The sequence below is a fragment of the Onychomys torridus genome, chromosome 10 (genome assembly GCF_903995425.1).
Source record: "Onychomys torridus chromosome 10, mOncTor1.1, whole genome shotgun sequence".
NCBI classification, from domain to species: Eukaryota; Metazoa; Chordata; class Mammalia; order Rodentia; family Cricetidae; genus Onychomys; species Onychomys torridus.
Window position 1 is genome coordinate 23268427 of NC_050452.1, and position 26953 is coordinate 23295379.

The 26953-nt window shown below is 48.3% G+C and overlaps 1 protein-coding gene and 2 non-coding genes across 8 annotated transcripts; all 3 read left to right on the forward strand.

Annotated features, from left to right (window-relative positions):
- Window positions 1–8404: 8404 nt before the first annotated feature.
- Tbrg4 (transforming growth factor beta regulator 4) lies at window positions 8405–18306 on the forward strand. 6 transcript variants are annotated; one of them, XM_036201471.1, is made up of 14 exons: window positions 8428–8523; window positions 9111–9198; window positions 10256–10694; window positions 12371–12508; window positions 12971–13294; window positions 13870–14041; window positions 14297–14454; window positions 14900–15010; window positions 15501–15645; window positions 15933–16178; window positions 16365–16476; window positions 16606–16720; window positions 17260–17382; window positions 17941–18306. In XM_036201471.1, exons 3-13 carry the CDS (start codon window positions 10278–10280, stop codon window positions 17359–17361), a joined length of 2040 nt encoding a protein of 679 aa, XP_036057364.1. In that variant the 5' UTR covers window positions 8428–8523; window positions 9111–9198; window positions 10256–10277; the 3' UTR covers window positions 17362–17382; window positions 17941–18306. The 6 variants fall into 6 exon arrangements, with proteins under 6 accessions (XP_036057365.1, XP_036057364.1, XP_036057363.1 ...); XM_036201472.1 differs by having other exon boundaries at window positions 8405–8465; window positions 17260–18306; XM_036201470.1 differs by having other exon boundaries at window positions 8428–8527; window positions 17260–18306.
- Window positions 13561–13696, forward strand: LOC118592631. The gene has a single exon (XR_004946097.1). It is a non-coding gene; the product is annotated as a small nucleolar RNA SNORA5 (small nucleolar RNA).
- Window positions 14070–14199, forward strand: LOC118592632. Its single transcript, XR_004946098.1, has one exon. It is a non-coding gene; the product is annotated as a small nucleolar RNA SNORA5 (small nucleolar RNA).
- Window positions 18307–26953: the final 8647 nt, after the last annotated feature.

Sequence of the window (26953 nt, forward strand, 5' to 3'; positions counted from 1 at the left end):
GCCATTTTCTTTCAATCCACCACATTCCACTTCCTGGTCCCCTGTCAGGGTGTTCTGTGTTGTGTGGGTCAGTTGAAGAAAGAGGTCACTCCAAGATGAAATTTTAATGCCTATGTGGCAGCATGAAGGTCCAGCCTCTGATGAACTGAACTGAACCCTGAACAGCCAAAAAAGACATATTTATTGATTGTTACACAAAGTTGTTTTGGGGGTAAAGTATTTCCTCATACCAAGTCCCTAGTCTAACCTATATGTCTCTATAAAGGAAAGCATCACATTCCCTCATGACTTTAATCCTTTACTGTGAATCATTTGCAATACACAATAATCCAAGAGCCTCAGATGTGCCAGGGGTGTCTTGTGACCAAAGTCATGTGAAGGCTATAATGCCCCTTCAGAAAAACAGTTCTACAAATTCCAGAAAACAATCACTGTTTTCCACAAAGATTCTTTACTGTTTTCCACAATGAGTCTTCAAGATCAAAGTACTTCTAGAAAACAACTATTCACTCTAATGTTTACCCTAGATACAGTGATTCTGCTAAATTCCTACAACATCCCCCAAAGGCTTGTAGCCATATCATAATGCAAAAATTCATTCAGTCCAACTTCAAAAGTTCCCATAGTCTATAACAATCCCAAACTTATTTAAAAGTTTAAAGTTCAAAGTTTCTTCTGAAATTCATGCAATCTCTTAACTGTAATCACCTGTAAAAATCAAAAGAAAAAAGCAAATCACATATTTCCAACATATAATGGCACAGGATATACATTGCCATTCCAAAACGTAGGGAAGGGAACATAGTGAGGAAATACTGGACCAAAGCAAGACCAAAAACCAGCTGAGAAAACTCCAAGCTCTGCATCTCCATGTCTGATGTCAAAGTGATCTCCAGATCTCCAACGCCTTTCACTTTTTGTTGACTGTAACACACTTCTCTCTCTTGGGCTGGTTTCACTCCCTGTAAGCAGCTCTCCTCAACAGGTATCCCACAGCTCTGGCATCTCCAACATTTTGGGATCTCCAAAGCAATCCAAGCTTCACCTTCACAGCTTCACACAATGGGACACCCCTGACACATGCCTGGCCTCAGCAGCTTTCCTTAGTCACTGAGGAAGGTTCCATAGCCCCTTTCTTCTATCCTTAACTCTGGAATCAGATGGCCAAAGCTGCCAATTTCTGCTGCTTACTGGGGCTGGAACATGGCCCCCTTGTTCAATTACATCTTCACCAGCTATCTGTTTTTGATGGTTTCCTTCACTGCCTAAGCTTGGCTGTTCTGAAACTTGCTCTGTGGACCAAGCTAGCCTCAAACTCAGAGCTCTGTCAGCCTCTGCCTTCTCAGTGCTGGGATTAAAGGTGTGCCCCACCACACCTGGCTCTAAGCTTTTATTTAATTCCTTTTAACAAGTTGGAAACTTAGCTGGGTGGGATCTTGCCCTGAGGTCACCATTCCCTTTTATTCCATTTCTTAATTTGTTTATCTCCTTGAACCCAGGACTTAACTCCATTATACTTAACTCCCTCCATTCCTGGTGCTCCTTTCCTCCTCAAATTGTACATTTTGTGTTTTTCCTTTCTCAGCTTGCTCCTTTTCATTATAAATCTTCATTAGAGTTACTACTAATAACCACATGACAGAGTCTATACTCAGCTGTTTTGGGATTTCTTCTGCCAACAGAATTAATCCAAAACTCTTCACTTTGGCCTCAGGCAGACTTTTTGGACAAGAGAAAAAAGCACCCACATTCTTCACCAAAATATCACAATACTGGTCTCTAGGCCACATACTAATATTCTTCTCCTCTGAAACCTCATGGTCTAGGCACCCACAGTTCAAAACTCACTCAGCACCCCTGTCTTCCATGTTCCTACTAGGATGGCCCATTAAGCAGCACTTAAAGCATTCCACTGCTTTCCTAATCCACAGTATCAAGGTCCATATTCCTTCAAACTAAAGCATGGTCAGGCCTATTACAGAAATACCCCAGTCCCTAGTACCAACTTCTGTCTTAGTTAGGGTTTCTATTGCTATGATGAGACACCATGATCATGGCAACTCTTATGAAGAAAAATATTTAATTGAGGTGGCAGCTTACCATTTCAAGGGTTTAGTCCATTATCATCATGGTATATTTTCACAACAATAGAAACCCTAACTAAGACAGTCACTAACTGAGAAAATGCCTTACACCTGGATCTCATGGAGGTATTTCCTCAACTGAAGCTCCTTCCTCTCTGATGACCCTAGCTTGTTTCAAGTTGACACACAAAACCAGCCAGTACAGCTACCACATCTGTTTTGCTGCTGATTTTTAACTTGTTTTGTCCTTATGACGCAAGATGTAGTTAGGCTCTGCTTCAAGCAAGTTAGGAGTCAGGTTATAATTTTCTTCTGGGTCTTGGTACCTTCTCTAGAAGTTTCCAGCAGGGGGTGGGTAATAATGAACAAAGATGATGTCATTCCCCTTTCTTGACTGCTACCAGTCAGAATGAGGGGCAGGTCAATGGCTTTCCCATCTTAAGGCCCAAGAACTGTGATGGTTAATTTTAATTATCAATTTGACTGGATTTAGAATCAGCATGGGAACAGACTTCTGAGTGTGCTTATTAAGATGTTTCTAGAAGAGTTTAACAAAGAGAGAAGAGCCATCTGAATGGGTCAGGGAGGTGCCATCCTGGGGACTGGACTACCAGACTAAAAAAAAAGAAGAAAATCAAGGCCAGGCATTGTGGTGCACACCCTTTAATCCCAGCACTCAGGAGGCAGAGGCAGGAAGATCTATGTGAGTTTGAAGTCTACATGGTAAGCTCCAGGGCAGCCAGGACTATACAGAGAGACCCTGCCTGTAGCCCACCCCTCCTCTCAAAAAAAAAAAAAAGCCAGCTCACTATCAGCATTCATCTCTCTGCTTCCTGACTGTAGAGGTAATATGACGGCCACAGAAAGGGGGCCATGATTAACATGAGGAGCTAGGGAGCTGGATCAGTGGGTAAGAGTACATCCTGTGAAAGTTAAAGGACCTGAGTTCAAATCTCTAGCACTCACATAAAAGCTGTGTGTGGCTACATGTTGACATGGCCTGTGACCCAGCACTGAGGGGTGGAGACCAGTGGATTCTGGGACCCTGCTGGCCAGCAGGCCTAGCTAAAGTGGCAAGCTTCAGTTTTAGTAAGACTCTGATCAACACCCAGCATTCTCCTCTGACTCCCATATTTGCATACACAGGCACCCTACATGAATACACAGAGAGAGAGAAAGAGAGAGAGAGAGAATGAAAAACACATGAAAAAGCCAGTTAATAGAAAGACTGGAACCCACCCTCCCAACACACACACACAGGAGCAGCATATACCAAAACTGCAGGCTTGAGACAGAGCTGAAGAGATCTCTTGGAGAAGGAAGCACTTATTCAAATGACCTATAAAGGGTCAAGCCACTGAGAAAGGCATCTTCTGCATTTTGGGCCTGTCACAGCTCCTTAGCCCACTTCCATTCTCCATTTCTCTTTCTTTCTTTTTTTAAAGATGTATTTATTATTTGTTATGTTTGTTTACATAAATTTACATGCACTAGGAGGCCAGTTCCCTTGGAACTGGAGTTACAGGCCTTTGTGAGCTACCACGTGGGTGCTGGGAGCCAAATTCCGGTCCTCTGCAAGGGCATTAAGTGCCTTTAACCCCTGAGCCATCTCTCTAAGCTGCCTTTCTTTTTCTCAATAAAAACATCTCTATTTCTATCATAATCTAAGTATCTCTGGTCCAATTCCTTGTTCTGGGACACGGGAACCTGGAAGGCTCAGCAGGTGCACCTCTGGACTCTGATCCACACCTGTAACCACGCCTGTAGCTGTGTCTGGCTTCTGCAGCCAACCTTCACCTCTATGATGGATTGTACCCTCAGAATCTGAGCCAGAATAACCCCTTGTCCTTCCCTCCTTCCTCCTTTCCCTTCCTCCCTCTGTTCCTCCCTCCCTCCCTTCCTTGTTTTCTTTAGGTACTTTTGGCCATAGCAACAAGAAAAGCAAGTGCCATACAGAGTGAGGTGGCAGGCTGTGGACTTGACTTGCTGGAGCTTGCTGGAGGCAATAATGGGTAGAGCTTTTCTCTGCGTGTGCCCAGCTGGCTGCAAAGGTGGGTGTGGTTATGTAAAGAATGGCAGCTACAGACTAGACGGAGATGGGACCCTTGTCTCCTCCACCCCTAGAGAAGCAGATTCACCTTAACATACTGTACTCCACTTTCCCAGATTTCCTACCCACTAGGGCAGTCTCTGAGAGCAGAGGCCCCAAGAGGTTGGTCTTTCTGAGACCTGAGTAGGAAACGTGGAGCTGTTTCTCTTCCCTTGTCTTTTTTTTTTTCAGAAGCTGGCTGTGCAGGCTACTTTGTTTTGGTTTGGGGTTTGTTTTTGTCTGTCTTATTGTTTCATCAACTTGACACAAGCCAGAGGGGACCTCAATTGACAATGTCTCCATCAAATTGGCTTGTAGGCAAGCCTATGGAGCATTTTCTTGATTAATGATTAATATGGGAGGGGCCCACCAACTATGGGCAGTGTCCCCCCTGGGCAGGTGGTCCTGGATGTTGTGAGAAAACAGGCTGAACAAGCCATGGAGAGCAAGCCAGTTCCTTCATGGCCTCTGCTCTAGACTCTGCCTCCAGGTTTTGCCTTGAGTTCCTGTCCTGACTTTCCTTGATGATGGTATGTGATGTAGAAATGCAAGCCAAATAAGTTGCTTTGTTTTGTTTTGTTGGTGGTGGTGGTTTTGGTTTGGGTTTTTTGGTGTTTGGAGACAGGGTTTCTCTGTGTAGCCCTGGCTGTCCTGGAAATTACTCTGTATTCCAGGCTGACCTCGAACTCACAAAGATCCGCCTGCCTCTGCCTCCTGAGTGCTGGGATTAAATGTGTGTGCCACCACCAGCCGGCTTGGTTATGGTTGTTATCACAGCAATACAAACCTAACAAAGACACTGACCAAAGTCTATCTTAAACCCCCTATCTAATGCCTTGGCTCCCTTGTTCTTTTCTTAAAGCTCTGCTCTCCACTGGAAGGTTGCCTGTCATGGTGGCTGACCTGCACACTGCCCATCTCAAACTGCACAGTTCTTGCTCCTTTTCTTCTCCCCTCCCCTCTTCCAGGCAGCTTCAAGATTTATGGCTCACCTGCCCTGAGGTTTTCTTTTTTGAACTCTAATTGTCCTCAGCTTCCATTTGTGTATATTTCTAAATTCTTTTATTAACGAGCAAGAACCCTAAAAAGGAACCCTGATTCCCCAGGTGCCATATGATGGCTCGGCTGGGACTCCCCAAGATTCTTACTAACAGGTCTTTCCTGTTTTTTAACTAGTTACTTGGCAGAGAAAAATGAACCCATTCCTGTACCCCTAGCTGGCTGGCAGAACTGATGCCAGCTACCTAGGGATGCAAGGCCTCTGGCACCTGGCCTGTCCTGTGGCTCCAGAAAACTGTGACTAGGTATGGGCAGGAGATGAGGGTACAGCAGCTTTGAGGAGCATTGAGTGGAGGTGCTTTATCTTCAGAGGCTCCAACCCTTCACTGACCACATGGGACTCCACTGTCAGCCCTTTCACGAGGAAACCCTGGGCTTAGGTCCGCTCTCTGACCTAAGCCTGTGCCTTCATGGATCAGACCCTGTCTGGCTTGCCAGCTGTGGTGGTTTGAATAAGACTGGGCCCCACAGGCTCATATATTTGAATACTTGGTCTGCAGTTGGAGGAACTGTGTGAGGAAAATTAGGTCATATGGCCTTATTGGAGAAGGTACGTCATGGGGGGGGAGGGGCTTTGAGGTTTTAAAAATCTCCACCATTTCCAATTAGCCTCTGGCTCTCTGCCTCTTGCTTGTGGAACAGATGTGAGCTCTCCTGTCTGTCTGCCTGCCTGCTGCCAGGCTCTCTGCCAAGATGGTTATGGACTCATCCTCTGAAACTGTAAGCAAACCTTCAACTAAATGCCTCAAATCAAATGATTTCTTTTATACGTTGCCTTGCTCATGGTGTTTTGACTAGTGATAGAAAAGTAACTGAGACACCAGAGGTGACCCCCACCACTGGACTGACTAGGATGGATGAACCCCTACGATCTGCTTCACCTCCTTCTATCCTACTCTGGGAAGACCCTTCTTAGAACTTACAAGGAAAGGTAACAGTGTAACTCGTGGTGAACCATATTTAAGGGACACCCCAGTCACCAGGAGGCTACATTCACAGGGAACCCATAACCATAGGAAGTATCCTACCGAAGAAACTGCTGTCTAATCAAAGATAATAAAAGCTTGTTTTCCCTGAAGAGTCCTCTACTTTTATACCTCTGGTCTATTTGAGTTAATTTTGTATTCTGCATGAGACTCTGAAACAAGAACAACCAAGGTAAGCTAGTGTGGCAATACAGTCCCAGCTGCTGGGAAGGGTAAAGCAGGAGAATCTTCCCTGGGTAATCCAGCAAGCTTTTATGAAACAAGAACCTGAGTTTACACTTGATTTTAGTCAAAAAGAAGAGAAGCCATGCACTTTTACAAAAATAAAAAATTTTAAGGAAAAAATAAAGTTTTGCTTGTTTGTCTTACAAAATTAGAGGTAGCAAGATAGCTTTCGCAGGTAAAGGTACTTGACCTGAGTCTAAGACCCAGAGCCCACATGATGAAAGGAACCAATTCCCACAAGTTTTCTCTGACCTCCAAATGCACATGCGCGTGCGCGCGCGCGCACACACACACACACACACACACACACACACTGTATTTTTTAAAATACAGTACAGGAAAAAAAATACCTCATAAAGTCCATTGTAATAGTTTGAATGTAACTGGCCCCCATAATCTCATAGGGAGTGGCACTATTAGGAGGTATAGCTTTGTTGGAGTGGGTATGGCCTTCTTGAAAGTGTGTCACTGTAGAGGCAGACTTTGAGGTTTTCTATGCTCAGGATAGTGTCTCAGTCAACTTCTGGTTGCCTGCAAGATGTAGGACACTTGGCTACTTCTCCAGCGCCACGCCTGCCTGCATGCCGCCATGTTCCCCATCATGATGATAATGGACTGAACCTCTAAAACTGTAAGTGAGCTACTCCAATTAAATGTTGCCCTTTATAAGAGTTCCTGTGGTCATGTTGTCTCTTCATAGCAATAGAAACCCCAAACTAAGACAGAAGTTGGTACCAGGAACTGCGATATTGTTGTAATAGGCCTGTTTTTGTTTGGAGTAATATGGACTTTGGGACTTTGGGTTAGGAAAGCAGTAGAATGCTTTAAGCGCTACTTAATGGGCCACACTAATAGGAACATGGAAGACAGTGGTACTGAATGTGCCTTGATGAACTGTGGGGATCAGGTTTCAGAGAACTTTAGTGTGTTGCCTACTGTAATATTTTGGTGAAGAAAGTGGCTGCCTTTTGCCCTTGTCAGAAGAGTCTGCCTGAAGCTAAAGTGAAGAGTTTTGGATTCTGTTGGCAGAAAGAAAAAAAAAAATCTCAAAACAGCTTAGAATAGACTCTGTCATATGATTACTAGTGTTGGTGCTTTGGAATTTCAAGGAAAATTTACCACCCACCATCTTATCCAACTTTTTGTAGTTTTCTTTTGTTCTTAATGTTCTGGGGATCAACTCAGGTCTTCATGATTGCATAACATAGGCAGAGCTATCTCCCCAAACCCGCTGGGTTTGTTTTTCATTTTCTTTTTTTTGGGGGGGGTGGGGGGGGGGGCGGGGAGAGTTACTGAGAGAGGGTCTCTCTTTATGGTCCTGGCTGTCATGGAACTCACTATGTTGACCAAGCTAGCCTCGAACTCACAGAGCTCCTTCCCCCTCTGCCTCCTGAGTGCTGAGATTAAAGGCGTGCACGCCCAACGCCCAGCTGTTCTGCTTCTTGAATCAGCCTCAGTAGTAGCACAGGCTAGCCTCAGACCCCTGCTTCTACCTCCAACACTGAAATTACAGGAATTTATAGGTTTGTCATGGTATGTGTCTGTACTTTTGTTGTTATCTAGACAAACTGCTTACATTTCCAAAAGGCCTTCAGCTGGAGCTACAACCGGCTTCTCTGTAATTAGTCGCCATTTGGCAGCGCCCTTGGGCCCATACCACTAAGTCACTTCCGCAGTCCAAACTCACACCTCTCCTGCAGGGCCGGGGAAAGCCCCAAGGGGATGGGGCGGCACAGACTGACATTAGAGCCGCTACGCGAACGCCGCACAAGTAGGAAGTCCTGGCCAGACAAACCCTGCCTTCCAGAAGTCCCTTCCTCCCCTGCTGTCCGTGTTCCCAGGACCGACCTCTCACTACGAGGCTCAATACCGGAAGCCCGTATTCAGCAAACATGGAGCTCGCCGGGAAAAGGCGGAGGGCGTGGCCTCCGGCCTACAGCGCACGGCTTCAGCGCTTCCGGCGGCGCGCAGGTGACGTACGTGAGCGCGCCGGGCCGCGTGGAGGCAGTTCGGCGGATGGAGGTCAGGGAGGGTGATCGCTGCACCAGTCCGGCGTCATGGAGAGGCTGGGTTCCTGAGCGTGGGTACCCGGGCCGGGAAGGGTGGCTGGGAAGGGCAGCAGTTAGCAAGGTCCAGCGGGGCTGTTGTGTGTCGGGGGAGCGCGGGCTGCAAAGGGGCTTTGGAGTCGGTGACCCAAGGGCGCTGGCCGGTTGCAAATTCGGTTCCAGCCTGCTATTGCGCACGCGCTCCTCTGCCCGCGTTGGACACGAGGCCTAGTCGGCTAGGCTGCGCTCCCTGCAGTGACCCTTGGCGTCTCTACGTTTTAGATTTCAGGGTTGATAATTACTTCAACGTAGATTTTATTTAAATTGTTCTTAGAGATGTCTTGAAAATCGCAATGGTTTGCCAGCGCTTCCTGGCCTTCTGGGTTCAGCAAGTGGTAGATATTGGGCTTGGGCAAATTTCCCCCTTCTGAGCCATATTTTATGTCCCCGTAAGTATAAGTTAAGCCAATCTTTTTTTACAGCTGCAGTAATCTGTTCATGTGACAATAAAAAGAGCTGGTCATATACCCTATTCCCGGAAACGAAAAATGTTAAGGTGTTAACTGCTTTGGTTAAAGCAAGATCCAGTAATTTGCCTCACCTGGTTCCTATCTCACTTTAGGAAACAAGACCGGGCAGACTTGTTGAGAGAAACCTGGAAATGTAGCGTATTCTCGAAGAAGGTAACGTTTTGCAGGACTTGAAAAAAGGTGTGTTTTGCCATGCCCTGTGATTAGCTTGGAAGGCAGTAGCAAGTCTTGCACTGTGGGATGAAAGTACAAAGTGGAGCCTCAGGGATTGGTTAAAAACTGGGAAGGTGACTGGGTGGTGGTAGGGAGTTTTGCTTTAAAAAGTTTTGAGGTGTGACTCGGTTGGAACTCTTGCCTAACTCGAGTAAAAGCAGGAGTGGTAGGACACCTGTAATGCTAACACTTGAGAGGCAGGAGGAGCAGAAGTTCAAGGTCGTCCTCAGCTATAAAAAATAATTGTGGTCAGCCTGCACTATATGAGATTCTGTCTAAAAAGAAAGAAAAAATCCTATTAAAATTGTTTCTTTGTTTGTATGTCTCTGTGTGAGCGTGGGCACACGTGCAGGTGCCCACAGAGATCCAGAGACAGTTAGATCTCTTAATGAGAGTGCTGGGGACTGAATTTTGGTTATCTGGAAATAACAAAATGCTGTTAACTACGAGGCCATCTCCAGCCCCCCAACACACACCAAAACAAAACAAAAAAAGGCCAAAAGTTAAGGGGATGGTGGTGGCTTTTTTCCAGGTTGGTTAATGAGGCAGCCTGTCTTGTATCTAACACCCATATCAGTAGTGTTCACTTGCTTTCCCAGAAGTTTCAGGAACGTGAATTATGTATCCTAGGTTTCTCAGAATCATTCTGACTTAGAATGTCCTGTCATGTTCTTTAAGCCAAAAAATTTTGATCCTGGATACCTTGGAAATTAAAAACAACCTATTCCTGTACAAGACACACGTGCCCAGATTTGCATCCAGGCAACATTGAGTGGGACCTGGGGGTCCGGATGAGTTTTGAAGTGCCGCAGGGACTGGCACCTCCCAGGCTGGAATGCTGAGCTGTGGTGTCTGACGGCTTTCTGTGCAGAAACAAACTCGGGACTTTTGCTTCGGAAAGTGCCGTTTCATATGTAATGGGTGTTGAGACCAGGAAAAGATTTGAGGCCAGTTGTATGGGATAGCTGTGTCTTGTCGTTGTCATGGTCCTCTCAGTTTATGTAACAGTCCCCTCTCTTTTCAGGAGTCTTCCCTCCCTCTCGCCAATGCCCGCCATCATGGCGGTTCGCCTGATGAAGCAATGCACGTGCCTGTTGAGAGAAGCTACCCGCCTGGTCCCTACCATTGCTCCAGTTGCCCGACTGAGACTTGCTGGGGTGGCCTGTAAGACTTTGACCTCCTCAGTCAGCTCCCCCTCCTCAGGTTCCTTGACGGAGCTGTTGGGAAAAGAGCAAGTGTTTACCCCCTACCCAGAGCACCAAGAGGTGGACTACCTCATTGAGAAAGCCACCAGGCCAGAAGAGCTGCTAGGACTGCTGGGTGGGGATCATCACCTGCACCACAATCATGCAGCCCTCATACTCATCCGGCTGTCTTACCTGCTGTCCGAGAAGCCAAAGGAAAAGGCCTTGCTTGTAGAGGATGCTCGCTTTCAGCAGCTTGTCAGTCAGGTCAACAGTCAGGTGAGTGCTAACATGTTGCCTAGGGGTGTAGGTGAGGGGAAAGTATGATGCTCCCCCTCTCTTTTTCTCTTGAGGTCTTTGGAATCCTTGCAAGGAGGCTTAGCTCCCTCCCTCATCACTAGCACTAGTTACAGACAGGGCTCCTGGCATTTCTTCTTCTAGATTTCAAAGAACTTTCCTATGCGTTTTGTTTATCCTCCCAGGAGCCTGTTAGGTAAATGTTTGAGTCAAGGACAGGCAATCCAATGCCTGGTATCAGAAGTCCAGGAGATGAGCCTGGTTCTTCTCAGTTCCTTTGGGGCTTTCTCCTCAACAGCAGAGCTTTAGCTTACTTTTCTGCTCCCGCCGCTCAGCGTCTGATTGCCCATTGACACGACCCTTGATGTCAGGAGATGCAGGGTGGCTAATGGAGGGTCCCTGAACCTAGGGCTATTTTCTAGTCACATTCGGAGCCTCAGAGGATGAACAGGGGGAAAAGATGAGGCCTGTTTGCGTGGTTCTGCAGCAGCTCTCCACTACAGCCAGTTAGTGCCCCAGAGAAGAAAGACTCCTTCACACGGCTGTTTCTTCACACGGCTGTTCCCTGGAGTCCATCAACTAAACAAACCTGCCCTAGCTAAACTGCCCTTCACTCCCTAGTTCCCTAGTCTGTGTGATAAAGAAGGGTTGGGCTAAGTGCTTTAAAAGCTTGGGGTTTTTAAACCACTATAATAAGATGTGGCCTTTGTTTTGTTTTGTTTTGTTGGAGATAGGGTTTCTCTGTGTAGCCTTGGCTGTCCTGGAACTCTCTCTGTAGACCAGGCTGGCCTCAAACTTAGGTAGTATAGGAAGAACTCTTTCTTACAATCTTGTAGTTAAGCATGTTACTTTGCTTGCACTGTATGTATTCACATCAGATTCGGGTGTTTCTTCCTGAGTATATAGTGCATAAATAAACTTAATAAGCCTTGTAGTCTGTGAAGTTTTAATTCCAGTTGTGGTGTTTGGTTGGTTTGGTTTAAGTCTTAAGATACAAGACTCAGTATTGGAAGAGAATAGTAAAACAGAAACAACAGAAGCAAGGGGGGTTGTGTGATTTGAAATAGTTACTCTGTTTGTTTATGTGGCATGCATGTGGAACTGAGAGTACACCTTCCAGGAGTCAGTTCTTCCATCAGGCTTAGTTTCAGGCACCTTACCCTCCTAATTCCTCCCCAGCCCTAAAACCAAGTCTTTACAATGAAAATGACAGGGTTTGCTGCTGCCCAGGTTTGAAAACTGTACCTCTAAACCCTGCCTGCCTGCAAATACAGAGCTGTCCTGGGAAGACCCTACTGGTGTCCACAGTATCTGAGTAGTCTTTCTTGGTGCATGGCATCTCTCCGTGCTCCCCAGGGCACCAAGGTCCTTTGAGGCTCTCACTCTCCCCACTGTGTGTGTGTATGAAGATAGTTTTCCAGGCAGCTACAGAGGCACAGGCAGCCGGACTGCCCGGGGCTAGGCTAACAGTGGTGCCTGCCCTGCCTGCCCAGCCCTTGGGGCGGCAGCTTCTCCACTCCCAACCCATCTCCTTCCGTGTGCTCACTTTCCATTCCCCTTGGAGAGGCCATGTCGGGTGCAGAGAGACTGGGCACAAGTAATGACAGCCACTGTCGTCCCACCATTTCTGTCTTCCCTGACGGTGGACTCCCCCGTAGCTCCTGAGACGGAGTCACTGCAAGCACAGAAGAGTCAACTCCTTCAGAAAAGAGGCAGCAGTGGCAGCAGGAGAGCAGGGTCTGGATCCAGCTGTTCCTGAGCCTGGGGGACAACTCCATGTCACCAGAAAGAAAAGGGTTGGAGCTTCTCAGATTCAAAATAATAATTATTTTTCTGAAGAAAAACCAGGGTTTTTTATACCTAAAAACGTGTCATTGTGAGCAAAAATAGTGAGTCTGTAATAAGACTGGCCATAGACAGCTAGTGCCAGTGGAGGCAAGGCCCTTGGGCCCATGTCCTCTGACCTAGGTTTGCATCTGCTGTGCTAGCAGCTCAAGGATGCACAGCTTGGGGCTATGCCAGGACCCACTACTGGAGCCGGTGAATCTGTATTAGGGAATCTCTCTTGACGCTTAGAGCTCTGTCTTTCCATGGCACACTACCCAGGCCACCTCTAGTAGAAGCACTAGGTTCTCTGAAGGCTGCAGGAGCAGGCTCAGGAAACGGGTCCCCGAGGCTGGGGTGGGGTAGCTGCTCAGAATAGTTGGACTAAATGCCTTTGGACTGCCTTCACATCGTCTTTGTCCTTTTCTATGCAGATAACTTCGATCTGGCACGGGACCCTGGTGAAGCTGCTGCGGAGCCTGTACACACTAGTGCTTCCTCGGCCCTGCAAGGAGCTGCAGTCCGTGGAGCAGGAAGTGCGCTGGCGTCTGCGGAGGCTCAAGTACAAGCACTTGGTCTACCTGGCTGAGTCCTGCGCCTCCTTCATGCGGGAGCAGCACTCCCAGGAGCTGCTGGCTGAGCTGCTGCTGCACCTGGAGCGGCGCTGGACCGAGATCAGCGACAGCCGCACAGTGGTGACCGTGATGGTGAAGGCAGGACACCTCTCAGAGCCACTGATGAGCCGCCTGGAAGACAAGGTATGGGGCTGAGAATAGGCCTTCTGGGGGTTGGGGCCCTGAGAGCCTCTGTCTAGTCTCAGGAATCACACAGGAAGGGCTCTAACCACATAAATCCAACACCTAACCAAGTGATCGTAAGAAGTGGGTATGTGTGGGAGATAACTCCTGATGTTAATATAACGCATGAGACCTGGTTAGGCCTGAGCTATCCCATGCACAGTTCAGCTTCTAGATAAAACTCCTAGAGGTGGCTCTGTCCGCTGCCCCTTTCACGTTGCTATCTCTGCAGTCAAGTCAAATTCAGTTCTCATCTTCTCATGATGGGAGCTGGCCCAGATGGCTGCCACAGCAAGCTCTGCTGCTCATGGGCCCTGGGTCCCCTGCCCTGGGACCTAGGGATAAATTTGGCTGCAGACATTGCACTTCAGGCCCAGGAGTCCCTGGGGCAGGCAAAAGGCTGATTCTGTGCAGCCAGGCCTGTGTTGAGTCAGCTCAGGCCCAGTTGCTATCTCACAGGGGCTGCACTGGATGGGACCCCTGCCCCCAGCCGTCCCAGCCACCTCAGCTGATCCCTGCGCGGCTGTGGTTGACAGTGCCTGGAGCTGGTGGAGCAGTTTGGCCCTGAGGAGCTGCGGAAGGTGCTCGTGACACTGGCGGCACAGAGCCGGCGGTCGGTGCCCCTGCTGCGGGCCATCTCCTACCACCTGGTACAGAAGCCCTTCCCGCTGACGAAAGGCGTGCTGCTGGACCTGGCCTATGCCTATGGTGAGAAGGGGGCCTGGCCGTGGACACCTGCAGCCATGTCAAATTCGGTGCCTGTCCTAATGATGGCGAGCACTGGCCCAGAAGGCTGCCATAGAAACTGTGACTCCTGAGCCCTGTTCCCATGATTGGTTCCAGGATAAATTTAGTCACAGACACCAAGTCCCCTAGATGTCAAGTCTGAGGTGGGAGAGGGCAGTGGGTGTGGGGCACTGACCTCCCCCACAACGAATCTCTGGTGTCTGCTCCATTCTAAAGGTAAACTCAATTTCCACCAAACCCAAGTGTCCCAGCGCCTAGCTGCTGACCTCCTGCCCTTCATTCCCAGCATGACACTTGGCGAGGTGGCCCGTTGCGCCAAGTCCTTTGCCTTCCTCAAGTGGCTCAACCTGCCCTTGTTTGAAGCCTTTACTCAGGTGAGTTAGGACCAGTTCTGGGGCTCTCTGTGTAGAGGCTCTATAGGCCTCGGTTAGGAGTTGCTGCTTTGATTATGGAAGCAAAGCCAAGCTGAAAATAACTCCTTTTGGCTTGTAAATACAGACTTTCTTACTGTGATTGTGGAAGGCGATGTCTAATAATGGGGGGAAACATATGCAGGCAGATGTCTGTTTTGTTCCTGAATGCCCTGTTTCCCTTCATCTTGGCAGCTCTGTGGGGGGTGGAGGGGGCGAAAACTTTGTCTCCTGGCTCCTGACCACTCCAGTGGCATTATATGAAACATGGTGCCTGTGTGCACTTGTCCCTAGATCTAAATCAACTGTCAGGGAGTTGGATCCTGGGAGCTGCTGCGGGGTGAATAGTCTGGGCTCAAGGTGGGGCAGATGCTGTCAGGGCACTTACTTTGTCACCCTGCTGGCCTAGCACCTCCTGAGCAGGGCCCAGGACGTGTCCCTGCCCCACCTGTGCAGCATTCTTCTTGCCTTCGCCCGTCTGAACTTCCGTCCTGAACAAGAGGATCAGTTCTTCAACTTGGTATGGGCGCTGAACTACCGCTTTTCTGACCCACTAACTTCCGGCTCAAGCCACTGTCCAGAAGTGGCAGGAGTTGGGGTGGGCACATTTGGTATGGGAGGATGAGGGGCATCCCAGAGACCATTGGAGAACAGGCAGACTGTCAGGGCAACAGCAGTATAACCACTTAGGCGCCCTGGCCAAAAATCCTTCCTTTATCACAGTGCCCGCTGGGGAGCATCTCAAGGGCCTTGGGTCCCTGCTGGTGGGTAGGATGTGGATAAACCTAGCTAAAGAGCACCAGGATACTGGACTCCCAGCACAAGGAAGGTCCCTTGCATAGGAGCCTGGGGTTGGTGCAAGCTTTACCCAGGCAGGATGTTGGTCTTGCTCTCCAGTAACTGCCTCTGGCTCCAGCAGGACAGGGCCAGCAAGTCTGGCTGCAGACTGGACTGGGATGGTGCAGTCCCTGGGCTGAGCCTGCGCTCTCCACTGTGCTCGCCTTGCCCAGGTACATGACAAGCTGGACCCCATGCTGGGGAGCCTGGAGCCAGCCCTGCAGGTGGACCTAGTGTGGGCACTGTGTGTGCTGCAGCAGGTTCGAGAAGCAGAGCTGCAAACAGTCCTCCATCCTGGACTTCACAAACAATTCCTAGGTGAGGATGCTGCCCTGCACACAGCAACAGCATGCACACTACTGTGACATGGAAGCTCTCTGGTCTACCAGCCAGGGAGAAAGTGGAGCCGAGACAGAAGGCCAGAGCACCCAGAGCACACCCCCATGACTCTTCAGCAACCCCCTAAAGCTGGCCTACAGATCTTCACTCTGGAGCGCCAGCCTAAGGCTGGGTGGGGACCACTGCCTTCCCATGCAGTCTCTCTTGTGATCCCCATTTCTGGGCCTGCTGCTGGACGCCAGCCTACCATTTCTCTCATCCCCCAGGGAGCAAGTCTCCAAAGGACCAGAGCACCTTCCAGAAGTTGGTCCACATCAACACCACTGCCCTGCTGGAGCATCCTGACTATAAAGGTCCTTTCCTGCCAGACTCAGCTGTAGCCCTCAGCTCCTCGTCCTCTAGCAAGAAGATGACCCCGCTCCAGAAGGAGCTACAGGAAACACTGAAGACACTGCTGGGGAGCACTGACCAGGGCAGCCTGGAGGTGGTCACCCAGTATGGCTGGGTGTTGGGTAAGGGTTCCCTTCTGCTAGGAAAGGGTCTAAAGCTAACAGGCCCCTTGTCAAAACCCTGCATGGCTCAGTGAGGACCCGGAGAGCTATAGGCACCTGCCCCTAGTGCTTATTTGTGTGTTCGCCTTGGGGTCTCCAAGGCATCACTGCAGGTCCTCATCCCTCCTCTGCCCTGTCCTCCCCCAGATGCAGAGGTGCTCCTGGATGCTGATGGCCACTTTCTGCCCCTGAGGGATTTTGTTGCTCCTCACCTTGCCCAGCCAGTTGGGAACCAGCCACTGCCCCCAGGAGCTAAAAGGTAGGTGGCCAGGGGTCTCTGGTCATGGCCTTGGGAAGGGATACAGCAGTACTGCTATTCTTGAATGTCTTTTAACTCTTCTGTCTTCATCTGAGAGCATGCCTTGTAAGCACCCTTGCCTCCTGCTAGGATCGCTTTCCTGCGCTGGGAGTTCCCTAACTTCAACAGTCGAAGCAAAGACTTGTTAGGCCGTTTTGTCCTGGCCCGTCGACATGTGCTGGCTGCAGGCTTCCTGGTAGTAGATGTGAGTACCTTTTAGTCAAGGGACCACTGTAAAGGGAGAAGCCCAGACTTATTTAAAGACTAGAAGGAAATAGACAAGGTTCCCAGGTCTGAACCCTAAGCCAGGTACCTCTCCCCCACACAGCCACACAGAGGCTTAGCTTGCCTCCTGTGGACGTACCGAGAGTGCAGCCCAGCCTCGGGAACTGTTGCTCTGCCATTGGAGCTAGGTCTGTAACTGACTGCTGCTGTGTGCCCCTGTGGAGCATAACACAGCAAAGCCTCCGCACTCAGACCACATGAGAAGTGCTGACTTCCTGCAGAGAGAGAGTTCAGAGCTTTCAGGGCTGCGGGAGTTCCTGTCACATCTTCTGCAGAAGCCCTGCTGGGACCTATCTGGTTTGCAGTCTCTTTGCCCCTGCCAGAGCCAGGACCTCTCCATGTGCAGAGGCTCTGTGCCCTTCCTGAGGTCAAGGGCTGGGTGTTTAAGTCGGTTGGTCACTGGGCAGAGAGTGGGAAGGACTCTACACCATGCCCTCTGTCTCTACCACCTTCTTACAGGTCCCATATTACGAGTGGCTGGATCTCAAGTCTGCATGGCAGAAAGGTGCCTACCTCAAGGACAAGATTCGAAAAGCAGTGGCTGAGGAGCTAGCCAAATGACCTTTCCCATCAGTCCAAGCTGCATCCCAGAGACCTGATTGCTCAGTGGCCCAGCAGAGTGCTAGGTGGGCCAGAGTTGTCACCCTCAAGGATGACCCAACCGTCTCTGCAGGCCCTTAGGCAGCAGCTCCAAAGGACAGGTGGTCCCAGTAACTCTTTGGTTTGGAGGATGCCAGGTATCCTCCTAGGCTTTGCGTCTATCTCCTCTGTCCCCCGCCCCTCCATTTTGGACACAGAGACCCTATCCTGTCTCCTTCATAGCTCTCCAGGATTTTACCCAGTGCTCTGTCCTCCCCAACTCTCCAATAGTGCCTGTGTGACGCAGCAAAGCGGAGGAGGGCTGGCTTGAGACAGGAAAATGGGAGGGTCCTAGTCACTCAGATTCTAGGAAACTGACTAGACTAGTGTACAGCAGAGGTCTAGTTATGATCCCAAGAGGTTCCCTCCCATGTCCACATGACTAGAGAGTAATGGTAACAGATGGTGTAGGAGCATTTGGAAGGCCCTGGTCCTGGGAAAAGAGAAGAGTCCACTTGGCTGATGTCACTCTCATAACTACCTTAACCACAGCCAACTCAGAAATGACCAGTCAAGATGGAGGCCTGAGCCCTTGCTGCTGTGAATAGCAACAATGCCAACCTTTGCAGGAGACTCTTATAGACAAAGCTTGCCCAAAGGGGAGGCGGAAGACAAAGGAGGTTCTTACCTACTCTACATTTCTCCCAAGCACCAGTCTGCGCCCTCTCTGGGGCTTAGCACTTCTGTTGGTCTGCACAAGCCTGCTGGTTGTCACAGAGGTGAAGGAGACAGAAAAGTGACTAACTGGCTGGAGGGGAGGAACAGCTGGCCACAGCTTCTCTGAGTTGAGGTGGGGCAGGCATATAGGGCTGACAAGGCCGCTGGGGTGGACTGTTGGTGTGTAAGAATAAAGATTTGTGCTGCTCACCACGTGGGCCACTGGCTTTTCTTTTAAGCCAACAGGGGGGTCACCATTCAGTTAATACTCAGTGGCTTCCCTTAATGGTAGGACTGCTGCAAAGTCACTAAGGTTGATTTATAACACTGAGGTGTTAGAACACGGGTCGCTCTTCCAAAGGACCCAGGTTCAATTCCCAGCACCCACATGGCAAGTTCACAAGTATCTGTAACTCCAGTTCTAGAGGATCTGGCACCCTCACACTGACATACATGCAGGCAAACCCCAACATACGTAAAAAAAATAAGATTTTTTTTAAAAACGAATTGTGCCTAGCCCTAAGAGTCCTGAAATTCTTTAAAAGTGTTGACAATTTTGTCTGATCGATTTTGACGCAAGGATCATCTTTAGTGGAGGAACTGTGGCCCCAGCTTTGTGTGCCTGTGTTCATATGCACTTGAACCCGCAGGCCAGAGACCACCCTAGGTGGTGCTCCACAGGCACTGCCCACTTTTTTGTTTGGTGTATGTTTTCCAGGTTTTGTTGTTTTGTGGGGTTTTGCTTGTTTTTGGTTTTGTTTTTGGAGACAGTTTTTCTGTGTGGCCTTGGCTGTCCTAAAACTTAATCTAGAGCAGGCTGGCCTCAAATTCAGAGATCCACCTGCCCCTACCTGCCAAGTACCAAGTGCTAGAATTAAAGTTGAGAGGCACCACCACCCAGCTTTAGTTTAGTTTAGTTTATTTATTTTGAGCTGAGGATCGAACCCAGGGCCTTGTGCTTGCTTAGCAAAAGCTGTTCCACTGAGCTAAATCCCCAACCCCCAGCTTTATTTTTGTTTGTTTATTTTCTGTCTCGTCTGGATCTTGCCAGGTAGACCTGGCTGGCTGGCCGGGAAGCCCTGGGGTCCCGCCTCTGCCTTGCTGCACCTGGAAACAAGCATGCATGCAGGCGTCAGTCCTCAAGTAAAGCACCACCAATCATCTTACCTCCTGTCTTCACACCTGTGTGACTGAAAAATGAATGTTTGGAGGCGTGGCCTCAAGGTGCCCAGGCGCTCCAGAATCCTGTTGAGAAGCACTCTCCCCTATTGACTTTGTATGCGTTCTTCTGCAGGAGGTTTGCACAGTTCTGAGTTTTTGTGCTGTTGATTGATAAGCTTTCTGTGCATGTGGCAGTGTTACATATTCAGAACTACCGTGGCTCTAAAACAGCTGTAGGCCAGGCATGATGCGTTATACCCGGCGCTGAAGCAGGAGCTGAAGCAGGAGGATTGCAAGTTTGAACTAGCCTGAGTTATCTCTTTGCCTTAAGTAGCCAAGAATAGTCGCTCACAACTTTAATCTCAGCACTTGGGAAGCAGAGGTAGATGGATCTTTGTGAGTTCAAGGCCAGCCTAGTTTAGAGTTGAGTTCCAGGACAGCCAGAACTATATAATGAGGCTGTTTCAGAACAGTGAGTCCTATTTAAGATGGCTTCAGTTGTAGTTCCTTTGTCTTTCCACCAAGCTTTTAGTAAGTTTGCATCTACAAAAGAATGGGCTTTTAGGAGAAATTCACTAAGTCTATGGAACAGTCTGAGGAAACATCATTACTGTGCTGAATTATACAATCAACAAACATGACTTATTTTTAGGTCTTTGATAGTTTTCATCACTGTTTTGTAGTTTCTCTTTAGTGTAGGCCAAAGGCCTAGAATGATTGATGCGAATGGCCCTATGCTAGTCATTTTGGGGGTAGGGATGTTGGAGAGAGGGAATTGAGACAGGGTCTCACTGTCTACCTCTGTCAGTCCTCGAACTTGCTATGTAAACCAGGCTAGCCTGGAACTCCCAAGAGATCCACCTGCCTCTGTGGTTCTGGGATTAAAGGCGTGTACTGCTACACCAGGCCTGTTTTGCTTTTTAAGATTTAGTTTTATATATATATATATATATATATATATATATATGCCTGTGTCTCTCTGAGTTTGTGCAGGTATGCCTGATCTAGAGCTGGAGTTAGAGGCAGGGATGGGCTCTGACATGGATTCTGGGAACCACACAGCCTCTGAAAGAGCAGCCCTGTGTTATTTGTTCTGTCAGGTGTAGAAACCCTGGACTGTCACATCTGTGCTCTCTTGTTAGTCTCATGCACTTGTTTATTTGTATCTGGTGGAAGAGAACCGATTGATGGATTTATTAGATTTACTTACAGGCTAGGTATCAACAGATGGATTAGATTGATGTACAGGCTATGTGTAACGGTGGATGGATTAGATTGATTTACAGGCTAGGTAGTCAACAGTGGATGGATTAGATTGTATAGGCTAGGTGTCAATGGTGGATGGATTAGATTGATGTACAGGCTAGAATAATCAACAGTGGATAGATTAGATTGATGTACAGACTAGGTAGGTGTCAACAGCAGATGAATTAGATTGACTTACAGGCTAGGTAGTCAACAGTGGATGGATTAGATTGATGTATAGGCTAGGTGTCAACAGCAGATGAATTAGATTGACTTACAGGCTAGGTAGTCAACAGTGGATGGATTAGATTGATGTACAGGCTAGAATAGTCAACAGTGGATGGATTAGATTGTACAGGCTAGGTGTCAACAGCAGATGAATTAGATTGACTTACAGGCTAGGTAGCTGCTTAACACACAAGGCTGACTTGGAGTCATCTCAGTCTGGTGTTCCAGATCTGGAGAGCCACTTGTTCAGTCCAGTTTGGAAGGCGGAAGATGCTGAGTTCAGGTGGTAGTGAATGGCAGCGGCAGCAACAGTGGCAGCAAGGTGCAGATGCGGACAGACAGAAGCGCTGCTTTCCCTCTGGCTAGTGTGGGTACATCGCTCCTTCCATGGCTGCTGTTTGGTCTTTGGCATCTGGTGTCTGGTGAGCCACCATGCAGGACACAGGTCCTCATGAACATAGGCTAGGGACTTGTCACCCTTGGATAATTTCCTCAGGTTTTTGGTTAATGATGGTGAGAGCCCAGATAGTGACTGGGCTCTTGGAGAGCTTGGCTGTCAAGACACCTATCACTTTAGCTGTGCACAGCTGGGACAGCTCAGTCTTTTTTAAGTTCTCTAGCTGTTTCGATAGTTCTTCCTCCTTGCCACAAAGGTCCCAAGTCTAAAACTTAGCTGTGGCTGCCTAGTTTTTTACTTTATTGTGGTAGCTGGGAATGGGCGTGTCATGTGAATGCATGGAAGTAAGCTAGAGGACAGTTGGTCCAAGTTTCTATGTGATCAACCTTAGGGCCCAGGTTTACACGGCAAGCACACTTGACCACTGTGCCATCCTGCCAGTCCACCTCAAACTCCTATACATCGGGGCAGGCTGGAAGCTGCGACCCACTCTGGAGGATCTTTCCCATCCCCAGAAATGCTACACAGCTTGTCTAGTGTCTCTTAGTTGGTCCCAGATTCAATCAAGTTGACAACCAAGATTTACCATCGAAAGTAAAACACAAATACTTGTGTGTATGTGTGTAGACAAACACATCACTCAGAACCCTTGTTTCTGTGACTTGTCCTGTGGCCTTAGCTGGTCTCTGTAATTGCCTTCCTCTACTACTCATTCTGCATTCACCTCTGCAAGCACCTCAGCGGGTCTTGGTTCTTTCCTTTCATCCCTGAAGGCTCTGGGCCCTTCATCATCATACTTGGATTGGGTTGGAACTTCCCATTGAACTTAATCACGGGACTCGGCAACACCAAAGTCCCCCTGGAAGCAAGGATCTCCTGTACTCCAGACACCCTTCATTTTGGAGAAGCCGTCCAACTTCCCCGTGGTGGTCAGCATCAGTCACACCTCTTAACACAAGAACTGCTTGCTTATGTTCATTTAGGGCTGGGTTTTTTGTGAATGGTTGTTTTTTTTTTTTTAGTTTTGTTTTGAGACAGTCTCAAAGCCCTGCCTCAAACTCAACAGAGATCCATTTGCCTCTGCCTTTCAAGTGCTGGGCTTAAAGATGTGAGCCACCACCTCTCAGCTTCTTTAACCTGTTGACTGAAGGCATCAGGAGCCCAGCATGGCCAGGGAGAAGCCTTAGCTTACAGTTCAGTGGAGTGTTTGCTGTGCCTCTGGGCAGAAGCACTCCCTGTTCTGGTACCAAAATTTCTTGACCTGCAGAGCACAATATTGCAGAGTAGAAGCAATTTTTTTTTTTTTTTGTAGTGGGTCACTAGGAATGATAGTGGTACCGTTTCCAGCCTTTGGTTGCTGGACCCATGAATCTTGGTGATAGGAGAAGTAGTACCATATAGTGGATGAAGATTCAAAGCACATACAGGTCTCTGGAGGACCCTGTCTGAGCCCTTGAACTGTGGTCGACCTCACTTCCTGTTCTCCGGTGCACATGAGCTTTACCAACAAGCCCAGAGTAGCTGCTACTTCGAGCTCACTTGGTCTAATCAGTGTGGTGTCACTGATATAATGAACCAAAAACATTGAAGCGCTCACAGCCGAGAGAACACATGGGGTGGCTGAAGGCCTCTGGAGTCTCAAGGCCTGCTGCAGTGACACACTTCCTTAACAGTCCCACCAGCTTCCATCTCCACTCAGACCACATTGTCCCACAACAGGCGCTAAGTCTCGGATGATTCTCAAACCTGCAGCTGAGAGGCTGGTGAAAGATGTGAGAACGTAACAGTGAGTGCGGGAACCACTCTAGAGATTGCTCTTGGGGTTCGGCCACCCAATACCAGCTGGAGGGGAGGAGAGCAGGAAGTGGTCAAGACAGAGGTGGATTGGAACCATCTTCAGGAGGCAGCAGGGGTCTGAAAAGGAGATTAGGCTCCCACCAGACTGTCCCACTAAACAAGGGAAAGTTGTTACTTTTTTTTTTCAAAGATTTATTTTTAGTGTATTTGTTGGGTTTAGTGCCGAGTTGTTATCTGCCTTGTAAAACAAATTATGAAATACCTTTTTTTTTTCCAGAAGAAATTTTTAAAATTTATGTTAATTTCACTTTAAAATTTTGGTAGAAGTTTCCATTCTAGTTGTGTGTGTGGGGGGGGGGGTTGTTGTTTGTTTGTTTAGAGATAAGGTATCACTAGATAGTTCTGGCTGGCCTGGTACTCACTATGTAGACTAGGCTGGCCTTGAACTTGGTGTAATTCTGTTTCTGCCTCCCGAGAGCTGGAGTTATGGACATAGCATCAGACCCTGCTTTTTCTTCTTATTGTCTTTTTGTTAATTGATTTCTATTTTACATTCATGGTAGTATGGGTATATATTTTGTATTATTTCCATTATACTTTTTGTTCATTTCGGATTTGGGGGGTTTGTTTTTCGAGACAGCGTTTCTCTGTGTATCCCTGCCTGTCCTGGAACTCACTCTGTAGACCAGACTGGCCTAGAACTCACAGAGATCCACCTGGCTCTGCCTCCCTTCTAACCCTAATTGAATGCTAGGATTAGAATGCGCCACCACCATGTGGTTCCTTTTGTTTTTTTTAGCCAGGGTCTCACTGGTTAGCTCTGGCTGTCCTGGAACTTATAACCAAGCCCTGCTATTAAATATGTCGGTACTGTTTTATAGACTAGAAAAGTGGTCTGTTTTGAGGGATGATCTAAGGACATTTTAAATATATGTGTTTTCTGGGACTACCAAGATGCTCAGCTAGTAAAGGCATTTTCTGCCAAGCCTGACAACCTGAGTTCAATTCCTGGGACCAGCATAATGGAAGGAGACAGCCAACTCATATAAGCTGTTCTCTGACCACACATTCAGTGAGGTTCACACACATTGGGCCTGACATAGTGGTGCACGCCTTTAATCTTGGGAAGCAGAGGCAGGTGGGTCTCTCAATTGAAGCCAGCCCGGTCTACAGAGCTCCTGCCAGGACATGGAGGGAAACCCTGATTCAAGAAACCAAGGAAAGAAAATTTTGAAAAAATTCTAACACTTGAGAAGTTCAGTCTTTAAAAGTCTAATCTCAGCCAGGCAATGGTGATACACACCTTTAAACCCAGCACTCAGGAGGCAGAGACAGGCAGACCTTCGTGAGTTCAAGGCCAGCCTGGTCTACAGAACAAGTTTCAGGACAGCCAGGGTGGTTACACAGAGAAACCCTGTCTCAAAACAAAACAAACAAACAAACAACAACAACACACACACACACACACACAAAAAAAAAAAAAAAAAAAACCTAAAGTCCAGTCTCTTAACTTTGGGCTCCTGTAGAAATCCAAAATATCATACTTCCTATTCCAAGAGGGAAAAACCAGGGCACAGTTACAATCAGATCAAAGCAAAACCAAATTCCAGCAGTGTAAGTAGTCCAGTGTCCAGTGTCTAGAATTCACTGTGATCCGGACTCAGTAGGCCTGAGTGTGTGCAGTTTGTCTCATAGACTGCGGCCACTCCATCCACTGCTCTTTTTTCTTTTTTTCCCCCTTAGGTTTTTCAAGACAGGGTTTCTCTGTGTACCCCGGCTGTCCTAGAACTCACTCTGTAGACCAAGCCGGCCTCCAACTCACAGAGATCCGCCTGCCTCTTCCTCCTGAGTGCTGGGATTAAAGGCATGTATCATCATGCCCGGCCCCACTGCTCTTCTTAGTGGTCCCACAGACCTGGTGTGTGTCTCCAATACACCGGGTTCTCAACTGCTCTCCATAAACCCTTCATGTCTTCAGTACCAGTAGAGAGATTTTGAAACCACGCAGAATACTCTTACACTTTACTAAGCTCAGCTGCCAGTTTGAAATTAAGCCTTGGCCCTAGTGGACCGTGGTTTCTGTGTGCTGACCCTGGGAAAATACTTCTCAGAAGATTTTGCCTCAGTGACGCTGGTCTCTTAATCACAGCTCAATTTTTTCAGCCCTAGCTAACCATTGTCAATTGTCCCAGTAAAGCAGTAGTGCTGATCTCTTGTTAAAATCATGGTTGACTCTTCAGTCCCAGCTGACCAGAAACCACAGATTCTTAATTCAAGATAGCCCCAGTGGAGTCTTTGCTTCCCTCTGGAACTTCACAAGCCTCTCAACATGCCTGTCTCCCAAGCTCCCAGAACAGCTCAGTAAGCTCTGAGCATCCAGTGGCCCTTTCTAGCCCAAAGCTCCAGATACTTCCTCAATCCTCCCAAAAAAACAGCATGATCAGTCCAGCAACAAACCCATTTTCTGGGGCCAGTTGTTGAATTAGTTTGCTTTCTGTTGCTGTGATAAACACCGTGACCAAAGGCAACTTGGCCGAACTGTGGTGGCGCACACCTTTAATCCCAGTACTCAGAAGACAGAGGCAGGTGGATCTCTGAGTCTGAGGCCAGCCTGGTCTACAGAGAGAGAGAGAGAGTTCCAGGACAGGGCTAACCTGGTCTCAAAAACAAAAACAAAAACAAAACAACAAAAAACAAACAAACAAACACAAAAACTTACCTTGGGGAAGGAAATGGCTTGTTTAGCTTATGTGTCCTGATCACAGTTGATCAGTTGATCATTGAGGAAAGCCAAGGCAGGAACTCAAGTATAAGCAGAGACAAATGGCAGAGGAAGAAAGCTACGTACTGGCTTGCTTTTTCTTCTACCACCCAGGACCACCTGCCAAGGGTGGCACTGCCTGCCCACAGTGAGCTTGCCCTCCCACACCAATCGCTAACCAAGAGAGCACCCCCACAGACTTGCCCACAAGCAATCTGATAGAGGCAGCCTCTCAAGTTCCCTCCTTCCAGATGGCTAGGTCAAATTGACACAAACAAACATAAGAAGCCAACTAACCAGCACAGCCATGGAGCAGCCTGGCATGTGGGCTTTCTTGGTTTTGTTTTTATTTTTGAGGGGGCAGAATGAAACGTGAAGTCCACACCGGCTTCAAATTCTCTATGTAGCTGATGATAACCCTGCGCTTCCATTCTTCATCCTTCATGTCCTGAGTGTCTGTCTGTCTGTCCTGAGTGGCACTTTCTTCTGTTGTTAGTGTCCTACCCTCAGGACCTCTATAGGGCTGGAAAGGGAACGAACATGCTGCCCAGAAGGTTGCCCTGTCCTACCAGCCTCAGTTGGTTCCATACGGGATGAAGACACCTACATGGTCTTCCCGTTGGTGGTCTGGGGTGAGGAGACACCAGTGCTGGCCTCCATCCACTGGATGAGGCACTACAGGATGCCTTCCTGCTGTGACATTCACTTGGTTCCTCGCTACTTCATGGCTGTCTTCTCATCCTTGAAAGTTCTATTTGGGTTTTCTTCGATTTACAGTTGACCTTAGTCAAAACAAAAATAAACAGAGATAAGACCATACCATCTTTTCTGGGCAGTCACAACAGTGGCAGTTAGGGTAGAATTCAGCTTTTTTAAAAGGTGCACAGGAGGAAACAACTTAGATCCTTGGGAGGTGAGGCCCTTGAGAGTATAAGGAAAGGGAGGAAGTCAGATATAAGGTGGAAAGATGGGCGGGTTCAGCAACAGACAGGGTTGGGCAGCTCATGCTGGGCTATGTTTGGATGTGGTGGGTAAAGGTACCAGGGATACATCAGTGTGCGGTGCTACACCTTGGCTCAGGTACAAGGTAGTGGGAACAGCACCTGGCCAGCTTCCTGGGCTGAACGTAAACCCAGAAGATCCTATACACTGGGCTCTTCCTCCTTGCTTGCCTTGATAACTGCAAATTTCCCTAACTCCAGCTCAAAGATGACAATGTGTCATTTATTCATCTCCTGGTGCCTGGCACTGGAAGGGGCGGGGGGACG

Bases quoted from the DNA above. Each gene is read 5' to 3' on its own strand.
- Tbrg4 (XM_036201472.1), top strand. From the start codon at position 10,278: ATGCCCGCCATCATGGCGGTTCGCCTGATGAAGCAATGCACGTGCCTG. The intron at 15,011-15,500 runs GTATGGGCGCTG...CGCCTTGCCCAG, and splicing joins AGGATCAGTTCTTCAACTTG to GTACATGACAAGCTGGACCC. The intron at 16,179-16,364 runs GTAAGGGTTCCC...GTCCTCCCCCAG, and splicing joins CCAGTATGGCTGGGTGTTGG to ATGCAGAGGTGCTCCTGGAT.